Below are 15,657 nucleotides of genomic sequence, written 5' to 3'. Positions count from 1 at the left end.
TTTCAAAAGAGCTGAAAACCACTCAGCATGGAAAGTATGAAAGAGTCCTCAACTAAAGTAAATTTGCAACCAAGTATTAAAAATGACAGTTTCATTTATGATTATGTTCATTTGTCCAATTACGTTTGGTCCCTGAAACATGGGAGGACCACATATAAGAAGTGCTGTACTTCATACACCATTCACCAGATTCTGAATGTAAATATACTGAAATTTAATAGCTATAATAATAATAATAATAATAATAATAATAATAATAATCTAAAACTGTAGTAGACATTTATGTCTATATTAGACTGCTTTTTTGGTTGTAGCTGATATTACATCAATGTAAAATTCCATGTCTTTCATAAAATTGAGTATGTTGTTTGTAAATTTGCATTTTTTAAAAAATTAAGAATAGAATCAGATTTATAAGGAAAAACAGTATGTTTCGTACTGTTACATGACTAGCAACCAAATAATTTTACTTCCCAGTTTTCAATGAACAATACAAACGTAGCCGCCATTTTGATTAGACTTTTATTCTATACACTCATCGTGTCTTTCAATCACTTCCGTGTTTCCAGCTTGATCTTTCAACCCGGAAGTGCTTCCTCCTTCCTTTCCTGTTTCGGCCTCGATCGAAGACATACCGAGGTATAGAATCCAGATTTGAAATCTTCACGAATCCTTGTTTATTTTAGCAAATATGTGTAAAATTGCTGTGTGAATTTGTTGCTTAGGTTAAAATAAACCATCGTCGTGGTGTATTGTTTAAAAAGAGCGAGTTTTTTTGCGGGTAGTTTAGACAGATTGTTGGTGTGGAGCTAAGCGGGGTTTAGCGGCTCAGGGCCGGACAGTGTGGCTCTCAGCTCTCCCACTTCACTCTGGTTAAAAGAAAAGCTTAACACAAGGTGAAATGATGAGTTTAAAAGTGTTGTATTCTTTTATTTAGTCATTAATTTCAGTGCTAGTTGTGTGTTAGACGTGTAGCTGTGTTAATGTTAGTGCTTTTAACTCTGCAGTAATTCAAGCTGCCTACAGAGTGTGCTTTAATAATGTGGGTTTAAAGCTGAAAACTTTGAATTAGACTTTATAAAAGAGGAATTTTCCAAGTATGAAGTTAAATAAAGACACACTGTGGTCTCTTGTGTGAATGCTAGCTAACTTGTGTGTGTCTAGAGCAGTATTTTTCGTTTAAATGCTATAACACTGGTTATAGATGGTGTATTAAAAGGCCACAGTATTTAGGATGTGATCCAATGCATTAGATTGATTAGACACTAGATTTGTGTGTGTAACATGTTTGTGTTTGGGATGTGATGCACAAATCTTACTTCATATGTTACAACATGAATTATGGATCATCAGTAACACATTGAATGTGTTGGATGTTAATGTTAATAATAAGACATGTATGAGCATGAACCTGATTAGACCAGCAGTGTCCGATCTTATCCACAAAGGGCTGATGTGAGTGCAGGTTTTCAGTCCAGTCAAGCAGGAGTCACTCTTCTTTTCACCTGTTTAATCAGGTGATCCTGGCTTTCAGTAGTCTGCTTGGTTGGGATGAAAACCTGCACCCACACCGGCCCTTTCCGGATAAGATTGGACACCCCTGGATTAGTATCTTGATTAGACTGGTTTGTAAGACTGTGTTTTTTTTATTTCCAGCAATGGCACCACGCAAGGGTAAAGAAAAGAAGGAAGAGCAGGTGATCAGCCTGGGACCGCAGGTTGCTGAAGGCGAGAATGTCTTTGGAGTCTGCCACATCTTTGCATCCTTCAACGACACCTTCGTGCACGTCACTGATCTCTCCGGCAAGTAAGTCACCGATTACCGAGTCGCACTCATTCCCGATGGCAGAATTGATAGCGAAAGAGAGGAGGACTCGTAAATATCTGGTGCTGTGGTCTTCCTGGACAGCAGTCAGCCTTTGGATGAGTTGATGAAGGTGTTGAAGAATTGCGTTCACATGAAACGCCAGGCATTTTTAGGCAGAGCAGCGCATAAACCTGGTTTAAATGTATGACACGTTCGCCACTAGGCAGGTTTCTGTCTGAGGGATTTAATGCACATTAACATCTTCACACATTTGCTGTTGCTAAATTCAAGATTCTAGTACATCGTCCGTGTCCAAGTGAATCCTTAGTTTGCACTTTCTCACGGGTGCTGCAGTAGATGCAGTCGAATGTTTTATTGGCATATTTTACATAATCCTACACCGATTTGTAGAATATAGGATACAGTCTGTTGTGGAACAGTATACAGATTGTGGTTCAGAGATAAATAACAGCGGTGTTGGGGGGAAAAATACAGTCTGGTCATGTTTACAGCGTAAGCTAACGTGGAAATTAAACATTGATGTGAACCTTGGGATAGTCAGCTACATCCTGTAGCAAGAGAGTCAGACTTTTTGGACTGAAAAATGTGCAGTTATGTATAAATTTTGGCTCTTTTTTTAAATACATAATTGCAGTATTTATAGTACAACACACGTTATCGACAGGGTTTTAATCTTTTTCCTCTCTTACAACAAGGCAGCAAAACAAGCCAGAACCACAGAGCGGTATATCTGGACCAAAGAGGAGACAAGAACCTTAGTTTGATTCTAGAAAATAATTTAACATCTATGTTTAGTGGACAAATTAAAGCGCATGTAGAACATCTCTGTGTGTGTTGCTCTAAGTAACTATGGAGTCGTTCGATGATGAAATACTGTAGTTTATCACAGCAGTATTGTGGTGTGTATAAGATCTCAGCAAACTGAACGCGCTCTTGTCTTGTTCGCAGAGAAACGATCTGCCGTGTGACTGGTGGAATGAAGGTGAAGGCCGACAGAGACGAGTCCTCTCCCTACGCTGCCATGTTGGCTGCTCAGGACGTGGCTCAGAGGTGCAAGGAGCTGGGCATCACCGCCCTGCACATCAAACTGAGGGCCACAGGCGGGAACAGGTGAGGAACCTCGACTCAGATATTTACGTCGAGGAGAGGGATTTTTTGTGCATGTGCAAGTGACCATTCGTCACCTGTTTAGTACACATGTTCATGTTAGAGCTGTGTGTTATATTGGCCGTTTATAGACCTGAACATTGGCCCTGAAGCACCACAATATAGATCTCAGCAAAGATCTAACATGCTGTGAGCATCTTGAACAGTGTTGTGTGCATTTGTGCAAAATAAACCAATAAAGTTGTACAACAGCAAAAAAAAATTCCCACAAATCACCAGGTAAGTGGTGTTTGTAAGCTGCTTTAAGGCAGAGATGTCAAACATGAGGTCCATCAGCCTGATAAAGGTAATTTAGAAATGGCATTTTCAACTAAAAACGATTGTAATTGAATTGTAATAATCGAAAAAGATTCTCTGTTGTTCCACTAGGGGGCGAAATACACCAATAAATGCACTGTAACTGTCTTTTTCCGAAAGGACAAATTTAAGGTTTTCATACTTATGCAGTCACAACTTATCTTTTTTTTTTTTTTTTTGTAAATTATTTTGAAAACTATTTTGATTTTCTCTGACCTCTGCATTATGGACTATTTTCTTGTCCAATGTGGTTCCAGGTTGTAATGCTACTAAATGTAGAAAATCGCAAGAGGAGTGAATACTTTTTCAAGACAAACCATAATTTGACATTAGCCTGAGTGTAACGTGTCCTTTCATTTAAAATGAGTTTGGCACACCAGCTGTAAAGTTGCACAGTTGGCCCGTTGGTTATTATATATTATAGTTATGTTTTTAAGCTTCCTTCCTTGTAAAAACCTGCAGGTACTTGGAGATATTTTTGTGTTTAATAGTCCGTGTGGCCTTATGTTTGGCTCTGAATCTAATTTTTTAAAACATCTTTTATTCAGAACCAAGACTCCAGGACCAGGTGCTCAGTCTGCTCTCAGGGCTCTGGCTCGTTCCGGCATGAAGATCGGCCGCATCGGTAGGTGGAAGTCTGTCTCGCAAACGCGCACACAGTGAAGAAGTAAAGATTTTAAAGGACATGTCTAGATTAATCCCAAACTTTTATGGCCTGCTAATCTACACAGATGAAAATGGGACTGTAAGGATGAAGATGGCAAAAATGAAGCTACTTTGATGTTTTGATGATGTGTAGCTTTAATGATATTTAATTTTGCTTAGTTTGAGACTCTATCAAAGCTATAGTGCCATGTATGAAGGACAATCCAATGATTTTTAACATTTAAAAATTGCAAAAATCATCCCTACTCTGCTAATGTCAACCTTATTTTCAGACAAGCTTCTACTTTGCTCCAGCGATTTTTGCTGATTGACTCCAAAGCAGAAATATTTTGGTTCCTTTTGCCTTCATCCCTAAGTGAAACTATGACAATTGAACAATGAATTCAAATGAAGTAAATAACACTATGCCCTTTTAGTGTGGATATTTTTAAAATGCTGGATGAACAAACTAGTTCTATAACTGCCTGTAGCTAATAGTTTATAAGAAAGATTTGTGATGTCTGCATTGTACTAACACTCTGTTCTGCTAAAGACTGTTTAGATCTTTCATAGAGAGTGTACAAAGCTGGTGGTAATTATTTTTATACACTGTACATGAAGACAAGGGAACATTTTCATAGAGTCATTGCTGCAGAACCAAGGGGGTGGAGCTGGACCTGATCCATTAAACACACTTATCCAGCCTGAAAGACAGTCCATCCCCTGGTCTTTTGGCTCGACTCCACCTAGGTAGGAGGAATTGGATCAGGTCCGACTCCACTCGATGGACATTTTGTTCTGCAGCCAGAGGTATTTAAAAAAAACTGTACAATCCTGAGTAATTTGCTCGAGGAAGGCCACTGACATAAATTTCATCGCAGTGTTGGTATGATGGACACACACTAGGTGTCAAACTGTGGAATTTCTACACACTTTGTATGTTCAAACATATTGGTAAAGGTTATAGCCAATGGATTGGGCTGTAGTCCAAATAATTTTCTGTTTTGAGTGTGGGGAGGGGTGTTTGTCTTGTTAACCAAGGAACAAATCTTGATTATTGTTCTTTTTTTTTTTTTCCTCTTTTCTTTCCTTCTTCCAGAGGACGTCACCCCAATTCCATCAGACAGCACCCGCAGAAAGGGAGGTCGCCGTGGGCGTCGTCTGTAAACTGTTATGGATTTTTTTCAGAATAAAAAGTCAAATATTCCTTTTTGACTCATGTGTCTTGTGTTCAAGCATTCAGATAAAAAGGGATCCTCATTCCCAGTGCCACACTTGATCTATGATTATTTGGCCTTTTTACCATTATACAAATATTAAAGTGAAATTTACATGGACTGCATACATTATCCAAATAAGAAGACAAGTTTATTTAGTATAAACAGAACTTAATTGAATAACATTTATTGTATTTGGTTTAATGAATTACGTCTTGAATTACTTCTCCATTCGTATTAAATGTAGGAACATAAGTACCGATGTTTCTGTGTTAAATGTATTTTCACTGCTCATACACAGTTTTCACATAGTAAGTAAAGTGTTTCTTGGCCTGAGATAGGCATTACAGGAAAACCATACGGAACAGGGATTGATGAGCCACCGCTGTGCTTGTTTGAGACTTTTACTTCCTCTAACCCTGTTGCCACTTCATCATTTCTCAGACCAGCGTAATGGAATAAATTAGCTTTTGGTCTTGACACGGCTCATGTTAATGTATATGTGGTTTGAGAGCAATTTCTAGCAAATGCTGTTTGTAAAACTGGTGCCTTTGCCTAACTGGTTTGACTGTATGTTGGTTTCACATTGACTTGAATGGTTTAGCACCTGGGGAGTGCCAAAACATCATTACATAAACTATTTCCTGGTTAAATGTGAGATTCAATGTAAATAAAACATTGTGTCTGAACTCTACATGACTATGGGTAAATAAGAGAAAAATGAGTTGAATAGTCAAATAAATGCTCTAAATCGAAACACTGCAGAGTTTTTATAAGTTACAATAATAAAATCAGTGTTTTGCTTTCGTTTCAAAAAAGTTGCATTGACACCTTTCAGCCCATGAGATTTAGTGTGCAGAGAAGAAACTGATTGGTTTAAACCATATAATCTCAGGGAAAAAAAGTACAAGACTGTACCATTCCTTGTGTGTATCTTTTGTACCTTTAGTATGTACACTATATGGCCAAAAGTTTGTGGACACCTGACCATCACATCCATATGTACTTGTTGAACCTTTGCTCTTATAATAAGCTCCACTCTTCTGGGAAGGCTTTCCACTAAATTTTGGAGCGTGGCTGTGGGGATTTGTGTTCATTCAGCTACAAGAGCATTAGAGAGATCAGGCACTGATGTCGGGTGAGGAGGTCTGGGGTTCAATCGGCGTTCCAGTTCATCATGAAGGTGTTCATTGGGGTCGAGGTCAGGGCTCAAGAGTTCTTCCACTCCAACCTTAACACACCATGTCTTCATGGAGCTCGCTTTGTGCACAGGGGCGTTGTCATGCTGGAACAAGTTTGGGCCTCTTAGTTCCAGTGAAAGGAAATTGTAACGCTACAGCAAAGACAGACATTCGATACAGTTGTGTGCGTCCAACTGTGGCAACAGTTTTAGGGAAGAACCACATATGGCTGTGATGGTCAGGTCTCCACAAACTTTTGGCCATATAGGGTATGTTTCCTGTGTGTATAAATGTGTACTTTTAAGCTACATCAGAGGTCCATAATTAGTTTTAAGAGCTACACTACATGTACCTTTCTAGCTAAAAGATAAACTGACAAAGTGACAAAAGATGTACATTTGAGGGCACTACCCCAAAATCAGAGAAAAGTACTCTTTAGTACCCCTGTTCTTTCTAAGAGTGCAGGTTCCCAGGCCTGCTCCTGGACTACCCCCTCTCCTGCACTCTCATTTAACTCGTCAGCCAACAGTTTAACAGTTGAAGTGTGTTTGTTAGAGCAGGGAAAAAAGGACAAGGGGTTCTTCAGGACCAGGGCTGGAAACATGAGCCTTAAACAGACTTTTAATTCTATTTTGTTACTCTATTTATTAAATTCTGTTCACTCAGGCCTGTGGTGAAATTCCTCAGGCTTCCAGTCTACCACATGAGCTAGCTTACTAGCTAGTAAAAAGTTTGTCTTTTTTATAGGTTAATTTCTATATCAGAGGTAAACTATTACACATGCCTCAATTTAAGTCACATTTACAGCCACTTTACGTTAGAAGTTGTTTTATTTCACTCTCATAGCCCACATTTGCGTTAGGAACACTAGTGGAAGTGTAGAAACACCAGTGATTAGCCGGAGGAAAGCGGTGCTGATTGAATCCTGACTGCTCCTAGCAACTGATGACGTATGACCCGCACAGCCAATCAGAAAAAAAAAACGAATCGCTCATGAATATTCATTTCTTCTGGTTTGGGACTTTTCCTCTTTTGTGTTGATCAGTTCTGCTTCAGTTCTATAATTTCTGCGCAGACCTGCAAAGTGTCTCTCAGGCTGTCGAGGGTTACTGCGAAGTGAGTTCAACTTTTTTCCAAAATGTCTCAGGAACAGCTAGTTTCTCCTCCAAATGACCAACCTGTCCTCAGTGGGAGAGGTTCAAGAGGGTGAGAAACTTAATTTCTATATTCCTGTATTTATATTTATAAAGATTTATCTGTTTAATTGTTTGTTATTATTGACTTAACCATGAATAATGCTGAAACATCCATTTTTTTGTTTCTTCTATTCTATTAATTTGAACACAGCAATTTCAGAATGCTCAAATAAATTTGTTACTTACTTGTTTTAGTTGAAATTATTAAAATTCAAAACACATGATTATACAAATATTTATAATCTATCAATCTATAGTTGTCTGTTACTTATCTCCAGCTATTCCTAGGTTGCCTTCAAATTTGAAGACCTAAACAACAGCTAAGAAAAATAAAATACAAGATAAAAATGTATATAGCATTCTTTAGTCTTACTAGCATAAATTTAAACATATAATAACCATTAAATTTATTAGTTGCATGTCATTTCAGCTTCCTGTCTCGGACACAAAAAAAAAGTTAATTTTTCATCAGATCTTTAGGCCTCTAACACAAATGGTGGTAGAAGAAAACACTAATGTACAGTGAGAAGGAGTCCGAGACATGGCCTTGGAAACACTGGAAACATTATCTATAAATTATGAAATGTTTTCCAAATATGACATGACTACGCAGGTAGAGACACCGAGACCTGGTGGAACAACATGGCTGAAGTGGAAAAAAAGATTTCCGGCATATTCAGAATTGGTTTATTTATGCTGTATTCACTTTCACAATTCAGTACAGAAGTGAGGCTGAGATCCTAATTCTTCTCATTTCCTGTTTCAGGGGCTCCAACAAGAAGGCGCTGAAGGTGGCAGGACTGACGGTGTTGGTCGCTTTGCTGATCGCAGGTCAGGCCTTCACTGCCTACTCTGTGTACAAGCAGAGCGAGAAGCTCAGCCTGCTGGAGAGACGCTCGGACCGTCTGCAGGAGATGACCATCAAGGCCAGGGGTGAGTCGGCCATGTGAGACACACACTGCATGCCGAGACGAGGTTTTTCTAGTGTTCAGTTAACTGAATGTGGCGTTAAAGGATTGATACGCAACCTTCTCCATATAACTCCTTCTTTTTGGTTCATTCAGTGAATGGATCAAATGTTATTTATTGCCCCTTTAATACTTTAATGCATTTCGGTATTCGATATGTCTTACAAATGCACTTTTAGATTAAAAATTATTATAGGTAAACTTTAAAAAAAAGCCTAAGACAAGTATGTCTGTTTAAACACATCAGAAAATATTAATCCTTTCACTTCCTCTTCTCTATTCAGCTAATCGCACTCCAATGAAGATGGCTGTACCCATGAGCTCCTTCCCTCTCCTGGTTTCTGATTTCTCAGATAAGAAGGTAAAGAAGAAAGTAAGAAGTAAGAAAATTTGGCCACCATGTGGCAGGATTGAACTAAAATTCACTCCACACTCTGCTGAGAAAACAGGCTGAATCCCAAGCAGCTCCCTGTCTTATATGTAGTCCATTATGTAGACAGTAGAAGCCTTTATTTCATTCCCTGTGTGGGAGGATTATAAATGTGGGTTTAAGTCATGGTTCTGTTTAGGAAGAGGGAAACATTCATATTTTATATTTTAGTAGCTTTGATTTGATATTCTGATGTATTTTCCAGGTGGAGTCCACTCCCGCTCCTAAAGGTAGGTCAGACTGTTCCTACATTCACTTTCATTCTTCTGCTCATTCATATTATGTTTAACTCGATGTTCATCTCCTTGTCATTTATAAATGACGCAACAATAATAATCATCAATTTTCATGGGTGTCCCTTAGACAGTCATGTCATGTGACCAGTATTGTTCAGGTATAAGGAAGTAATCTGTCCTCAGATTACATAATTATGTATATTCTCTCACAAAATAGTGATTTTATTATCAACTTTGATATTTTTAAACGTCGTTTATTTATTTGATGTCTTTCCCTTTGGAATATAAACTGTTAGGTTTGAAATTAAAGAGACTTATTTTCGTCATATTCCGTATTTTTATAAATATTTTTTAGATACTGCTCACATAAAATCTCATTATTTCATCAAAAAAAGTTTGACCAAAATGGTAAAGTGAATTGTTTACTAAAAAAACAATCAATCAAAAATGAGATTTTATGTTTACTAAATGCTTTGTTAAAAACGGTTAATTTACGAATAATTATTTTTGATAAATATTCACCACTTGTCTCATTACTAAAAGTTTCCTTCTTTATTATTTATTTATTTATTTATTTGTGGGTTTTTTTGGACTTGTGCGACAAGAATATGCAAATATTAAACAGACATGGATGTTCTGCTTTTTAAACAATAAACGAGGTGAAACTAAATAGTGCTAAATAATTTCAGACAATAACAAAATAATAATCCAGGGAATGATGAATAAATAATAAGGACAATTTTTAAAGGAAAAGAAAAGAGAGAAACCCACACCAACCCTCTGTTGGTCCCAGATAATATGGTCATGACTATTTTCAGTTTACATTAGAGCACTGGCCAAGTAAAAGCGTATTTCAAAGAATTTTTTTTCCCCCTGAACTAATGTGTGAAGTGTGCTGTTCTGACCAAAGTCTATATCGATATATTCCTCCTTCCTATTCTTAACCTTTGCCATGTAAAAATAATAAATTATCATGAAGGATTAAAATATGAAATCTCATCATCTTGTAGTTGGGTCTTTAGGTTGAACTCTGAAGGTTAAAATGAGATTTTTGGTTTTTTTCCTCAGCACCTCTGACTAAGTGCCAGCAGGAGGCTGAAGGTTTGATCCCAGTCTCTCTGCCATCGTTCAAGCCCAAGTGTGATGAGCACGGTGCCTATGAGCCTGAGCAGTGCTGGCTGGAGTCTCACTGCTGGTGTGTGGACAAGAACGGAGCTGCAGTGCCTGACTCCAAGGTGGAGGGCCGTGCTAACTGCACTGCCACTATGATTTAGGTAATACAGAAGAAAACATCAGGTAACGTTAATGCTTTTAATCTTTTTGGGAAGCTCTGTGTGGAAGCCGTACAGTCACAGATCTTCTAGAAATAATAGTATTCTTTGTAACATAACAACAAGAACAACAGTTGCTAGCATCTCCTGTTTAATATGTTACATTAATTAAGTGGAATATTTCACAAGTGCCTTTCCACTTTTTTTCAGAATCTGCCAGTAAGAACTGAGGGATGAATCCACATCCACGTGAAGACCCTTTTCCATTTGCTTTTTCTGCTTTTCAGAAATTAAAGTATAATGAATGTTTAAATAATATGAGCAAACATTAAGAGCATTACGCATTTGTGGGATAGCTGGTTAAAATAGCTTCATAAAAGCTTCATAAGCATCATAATACAATGGTAAGCATAATGCACTGTCTAGGTTAGTTTGGGCATGTTCCGAGAAGCTATTCTTACTTTTCATATCCTATTTTAACAGAATATACTCACTATCCTTTTCATTATTAAACTGTACTGTGTGATAAGACAATGAGTAATGCAGGAAATTAATGAGAATGTAATGTAATGAATTTGGAAAACTAAAATTGGTGAAAATAAATTTGTACTAACAAAACGTGTGTGAGTTTTTATTGTGTACAGAACCAGCAGAGGATTGATGAGACAAGTGTGAATTTGATATTTTTAAGTCTCTCTCCACTTTATGCTGAATTATACTGCACTGGAATTCCATTAAATTATATTTTCGACATTATTCCTGTATAGAAAATATTAAGAGGAAACACCACCATATCTAGTGATGTGAATCATGAATCATTTTTTATGTATTTAGTATTTTTAATTTATATTTAACCACCATTAGAGCTGAACAGATTTGCAGACATATGTCTTTGCAAAATACTAAGTTGTTCCTTAGCCATCATTAAATTAAGAATATTTCCGTCTGAAGTTGACACTAGAAGTTAATGTGTATCTGATGATTGATGGCTTCAGTAGATTATATGATAAGTGCACCTCTGAAGCTGAGGCAGAAACTAAAGCTTCGTCACAGTGTATCTGTTTCAGTGCTGGCATTGCAGATCACTGTATTGCTGGAGATCAGACTGTAGGATGTTACAGCTCAGTGTTTAAACTCATACACACTAGAGCCTTAACTGCCTGATTGAGTCTCAGATTATAGAAAGAAAATAAATATGTCAATAATTTGATCTTCCTTAGTGTGCCAGCTCAGCCTTTAGCGTGCACGAAGAAAAGGGGAAACAGAACAAGGAGAACTTTCAGGAGGAACTGGCAATTCCGTTCAGATGCTTAGCTGCATATAACAAAACAAAAGCTGTGTATTCGACTGTAACAAATCACACATTAGCTTTCTGGTGTGCAGGGTTGCCAGGTCTCAGCAAAATCTCCACTCCAACTACATTACAAAAAGCCTGAAACCAGCCTGAAAAGTTTTTAAAAAAATAATAAAGTCAGGAATTGGAAATGGATTTATCTTCTTTGTCTTTGTCTTGGAAACAAGTTGAACCTCAGTGCATATGCGATCTGTCTGCCCTAAGCAAAATGTGCGACCCCTCCCAGAACTGCTGTGAGCCAAACAGCACCATCAGGACATAATGTGCTTAAGCTTTTTTTCTGCACTGAAATGATGCATAACAAGGTGAGTGTGATGCCTAGTGGCTAGGCAAAATATCCACTATAATATAGATCTTGATTGATTTTTATTCAATTATATATAAAGTAGGTGTAGATGAAGAACGCGCAGAAATGCCTCATTTTTAGCTGGTCGTCAGTGACGACACATCAGACATCCCAGATATTACTACCTTCAGGCATTCATTTTTAATTTATCCCACTGAATTCCCACAGGTTCTGATTATCATACTTTTTGGAGCATTTGATTTATTTTTCAAATCTAACTTGATACAGATTTTAAGAAGTGAGGTGTAACAACCAGCCAGTAACACACTTTTACTAAAGAAATGGGCATAAAGTAAACAATTCAAGAAGCAACCTGAAAAAATCTTACCACTAAAAGTATTTATACGTATGAATAAAGTCATATGACAAAAGACGATGTAACAGAAATGACATGCTAGAAAAGCTTTTTAAAACAAGGTGGCATACAGAACAATACCTTTACAACTGGGCAGAACATTAAAAATGAGTTCTCACGTTTGGTCTGGAAATAAGAGATGAAAGACAATGGCACTTAGAATCATAACACTATTTTAGCACTGGATGAACATTTATACGTTTATCAGCAATTTTAAAGCAACTGCATGGCAGTCAACTGGTTCGAACCCTGATGACATTTTTGGTATACAAAACATTGTTTCATTATCCCTCATTAAATACAACATATCAAACCAGCAGGAGTAATGTGCAAATGTGCTTCCAGCATCAGAAAGGCAGTAACGCTTGTGCACAGCACTCACATGCCTGGTCATCACCCCATCGGCTACACTGAGAGGCTCAAATCAGTGCCGACTGTGCTGTAATTAGACCCTGGTGACACAGTAGATGCTGTGAATAATTCAACCAGCCTGCAGTTTTCTACAAATTTCAACAGAGGCTGACTGGAATGTTAGAAAATCTTGGAGGAAAAAAAAAAAAACCTCTCTTTTAGACAGGTCCCATAATCTTTAGCTCACCGTCTTATATATCAGTGCGTGCTCTACACTGACAATTATTGTGTTACATCTCTTTAGGAAAACTCAGCCCTGAGCTTCAAGTGTGTGTTTGTTTCATACTGGCAACCAGGTAATGTCTCATTAAAGGTCTGCATACATCCTTTAGAGTTGCCAGTTGCTCTAAAACTGTGTGACTTGTGTGGGATGCAGTACTTCCTGGAAAGACTTTTGAGGTTGACGATTCTTCTCGAACAGCGTCCGTGACTCTATTTGCTTTTCCTTAAAGAGTTGAAATAGCCCTTGATGGTCTGCTCGATGTTGGGTATGTTATAGTTCTGTGCAGCGTAGATGCCTGTGCAAGTTCCCACCAGCACGCCCATGATGGCTGACGAGCGCAGCTTCGCTACGACATATCCAGCCAGGAAGCCCTTGAGGAAGGGAGAGCTCAGAACACTCCCACTCTGAATCAGAACAACAGGTATGTTACGTTAGGTTCGGCTTTTTTCAATATGTGTAGATGCATTTGTTGTACTGATCCTAAATCAGCACTAATATGCGCTAATAACTTTTATTCATTGCAGATCAAAGCAAGCTGTCTGCTTCCAAGTGTGGGTTCATTGCCATGAGAACATAATTTATCCAGAATTGAATATATTTCAAGGATTGCAGACAGCATTTTTTTATAGGTGTGAGCTGACTAAACCAGGGGTGCTGAATATATGGCCCACAGGCCAGGACCAGCCTGACAAACAGTTCTAATCAGGCCCAGTAAATGGATTTAGAGTCCATGTTCTAAATTTAAAATCGTCCTGTGAGCTCTGTTATCAGGGGCCAAAAGTTTGGGGCCATATTGCTTGACCCCCGACCAGAAAAAAACAAACAAAACGCCCCTCAACTTGGAATCCCCCTCAACTCAGGAACTCAGCATGATCTCCTCAACTCTGAGTTCCTCCGAATTCAGCAAGTGACGTCAAATCAACATGGCTGCACACAGTATCAGAACTCAACATAGTAGCACTTCTTACCTTTAAATAAGTTATACCATATATACTAGTGTTTGATTTAGATAAATCAACATGGACATATTCATTTGGTAAATCTGGAACACTGACCATACAGCTTTGGCAGGGAATAACGTCATGCCGAGGTTGTGCAAGTGGGTTTACCTGTGGAACTCCATCCTGCACCTCGCTCTCCACTTGCCGCCGAATGTCCTCCAGCTGGCTTTTAAGCAAAGTGAGATCCTTCAGCTGCCTGAAAGGGTCCTGAAACACACAACATGACACAGATAACCTGGGAAAAGCCCTCCAACAACCAGAAACCCTGCTCCACACTCCAGACCTGCTGTCTCTTCTAACAAAAAAGCTGCAGCTTCAGCTAGTATGAAGCACAGAAAAGTGACAAAAACATGTTTAATACACTTAGAGATTTATTCAAAGACAGAAATACAGTTCATCAGCACAATGCTGCTCAGGCACAATGCTTGCAACAGACATGTACAGAAACCAAAGTGGAAAAAATGACTGTCTTCACTGAGTCACTGCAGGCCAGGGTGTGCCAAACGGCATCAAAATACAAAAACAGTTTAATCAAAATAAACATCTAAACAACAGGTTTGAGAAGAGATAAAAAGTTAGTGTTCATGATACAACATTCAACTTGTTGCAGTGAAACCACCACAAACACACACACACACACACACACACACACTACTGTAAAGCTTCAGAAAGATTATTTTCAGAATGTAATAGTTTCATAATGTAGGCTACATGTCACAAAAGCTAACACCCTAACCACACACCTCACACCAGCGTGACTATAGTAATTACTGCACAGGATAAACAAATAACCAAAAACTTACAAACCTTGTCGTCCGCCATGTTCGCACGAGCGAGCTAGTCAGGGTTGCCAGATCTGCGCGAAAAAAAACGCATTTCAGTTGCCATTCAAAACCAGCTACAATTAAACCAATAGAATAGAATAAAATAGGAATGAAATTAGGTTTGCATCTCTTATACACTATGTGACCAAAAGTCTGTAGACACCAGATCATCACAATCATATGTGCTTGTTGAACATCCCATTCTAGACTTAGTCCCCTTTGCTGTTATAATAAGCTCCACTCTTCTGGGAAGGCTTTCCACTAGATTTTACAGCGTGGCTGTGGGGATTTGTGTTCATTCAGCTACAAGAGCTCTGCCACTGATGTCATATGAGGAAGACTGGGGTACAGTTGGCATTTCATTTCATCCCAAAGGTGTTCAGTGGGGTTGAGGTCAGGGCTCGGTGCAGGACACTCGAGTTCTTGCACTCCAACCTTCACACACCATGTCTTCATGAAGCTCGCTTTGTGCACAGGGGCATTGTCATGCTGGAACAGGTTTGGGCTTCTTAGTTCCAGTGAAGGGAAATTGTAACACTACAGCATACAAAGACATTCTATACAATTTTGTGCTTCCAACTTTGTGGCAACAGTTTGAGGAAGAACCACATATGGGTGTGATGGTCAGGTGTCCACATACTTTTGGCCATATGTATGTATGTAATATAAGTAATAGTGTACCATCTATTACTTATTATACAATTAAC

At 38.4% G+C, this 15,657-nt stretch overlaps 3 protein-coding genes across 4 annotated transcripts; 2 read left to right on the top strand and 1 right to left on the bottom strand.

Moving 5' to 3' along the window:
- The first annotated feature begins 496 nt into the window (after positions 1 to 496).
- Positions 497 to 5,144, top strand: rps14 (ribosomal protein S14). The gene is made up of 5 exons (XM_026938933.3): positions 497 to 639; positions 1,657 to 1,807; positions 2,777 to 2,938; positions 3,841 to 3,917; positions 5,037 to 5,144. The coding sequence occupies exons 2-5, from the start codon at positions 1,659 to 1,661 to the stop codon at positions 5,102 to 5,104; spliced, it is 456 nt and encodes a 151-aa protein (XP_026794734.1). The 5' UTR covers positions 497 to 639; positions 1,657 to 1,658; the 3' UTR covers positions 5,105 to 5,144.
- Positions 5,145 to 7,375: 2,231 nt separating this feature from the next.
- cd74b (CD74 molecule, major histocompatibility complex, class II invariant chain b) lies at positions 7,376 to 11,054 on the top strand. 2 transcript variants are annotated; one of them, XM_026938934.3, is made up of 6 exons: positions 7,376 to 7,541; positions 8,298 to 8,464; positions 8,784 to 8,860; positions 9,135 to 9,159; positions 10,234 to 10,439; positions 10,647 to 11,054. In XM_026938934.3, the coding sequence occupies exons 1-5, from the start codon at positions 7,474 to 7,476 to the stop codon at positions 10,437 to 10,439; spliced, it is 543 nt and encodes a 180-aa protein (XP_026794735.1). In that variant the 5' UTR covers positions 7,376 to 7,473; the 3' UTR covers positions 10,647 to 11,054. The 2 variants fall into 2 exon arrangements, with proteins under 2 accessions (XP_026794735.1, XP_026794736.1); XM_026938935.3 differs by having other exon boundaries at positions 10,234 to 10,461.
- A 1,469-nt stretch (positions 11,055 to 12,523) lies between these two features.
- LOC113541636 (SLC35A4 upstream open reading frame protein) lies at positions 12,524 to 15,016 on the bottom strand. The gene is made up of 3 exons (XM_026938738.3): positions 14,934 to 15,016; positions 14,235 to 14,333; positions 12,524 to 13,529 (listed from the first exon to the last, which is right to left on the bottom strand). Exons 1-3 carry the CDS (start codon positions 14,946 to 14,948, stop codon positions 13,335 to 13,337), a joined length of 309 nt encoding a protein of 102 aa, XP_026794539.1. The 5' UTR covers positions 14,949 to 15,016; the 3' UTR covers positions 12,524 to 13,334.
- Between the last annotated feature and the right edge of the window lie 641 nt (positions 15,017 to 15,657).

The sequence above is a fragment of the Pangasianodon hypophthalmus genome, chromosome 15, assembly GCF_027358585.1.
Source record: "Pangasianodon hypophthalmus isolate fPanHyp1 chromosome 15, fPanHyp1.pri, whole genome shotgun sequence".
In the NCBI taxonomy this organism is placed as follows: Eukaryota; Metazoa; Chordata; class Actinopteri; order Siluriformes; family Pangasiidae; genus Pangasianodon; species Pangasianodon hypophthalmus.
This window is presented reverse-complemented; position numbering and strand designations above follow the sequence as displayed.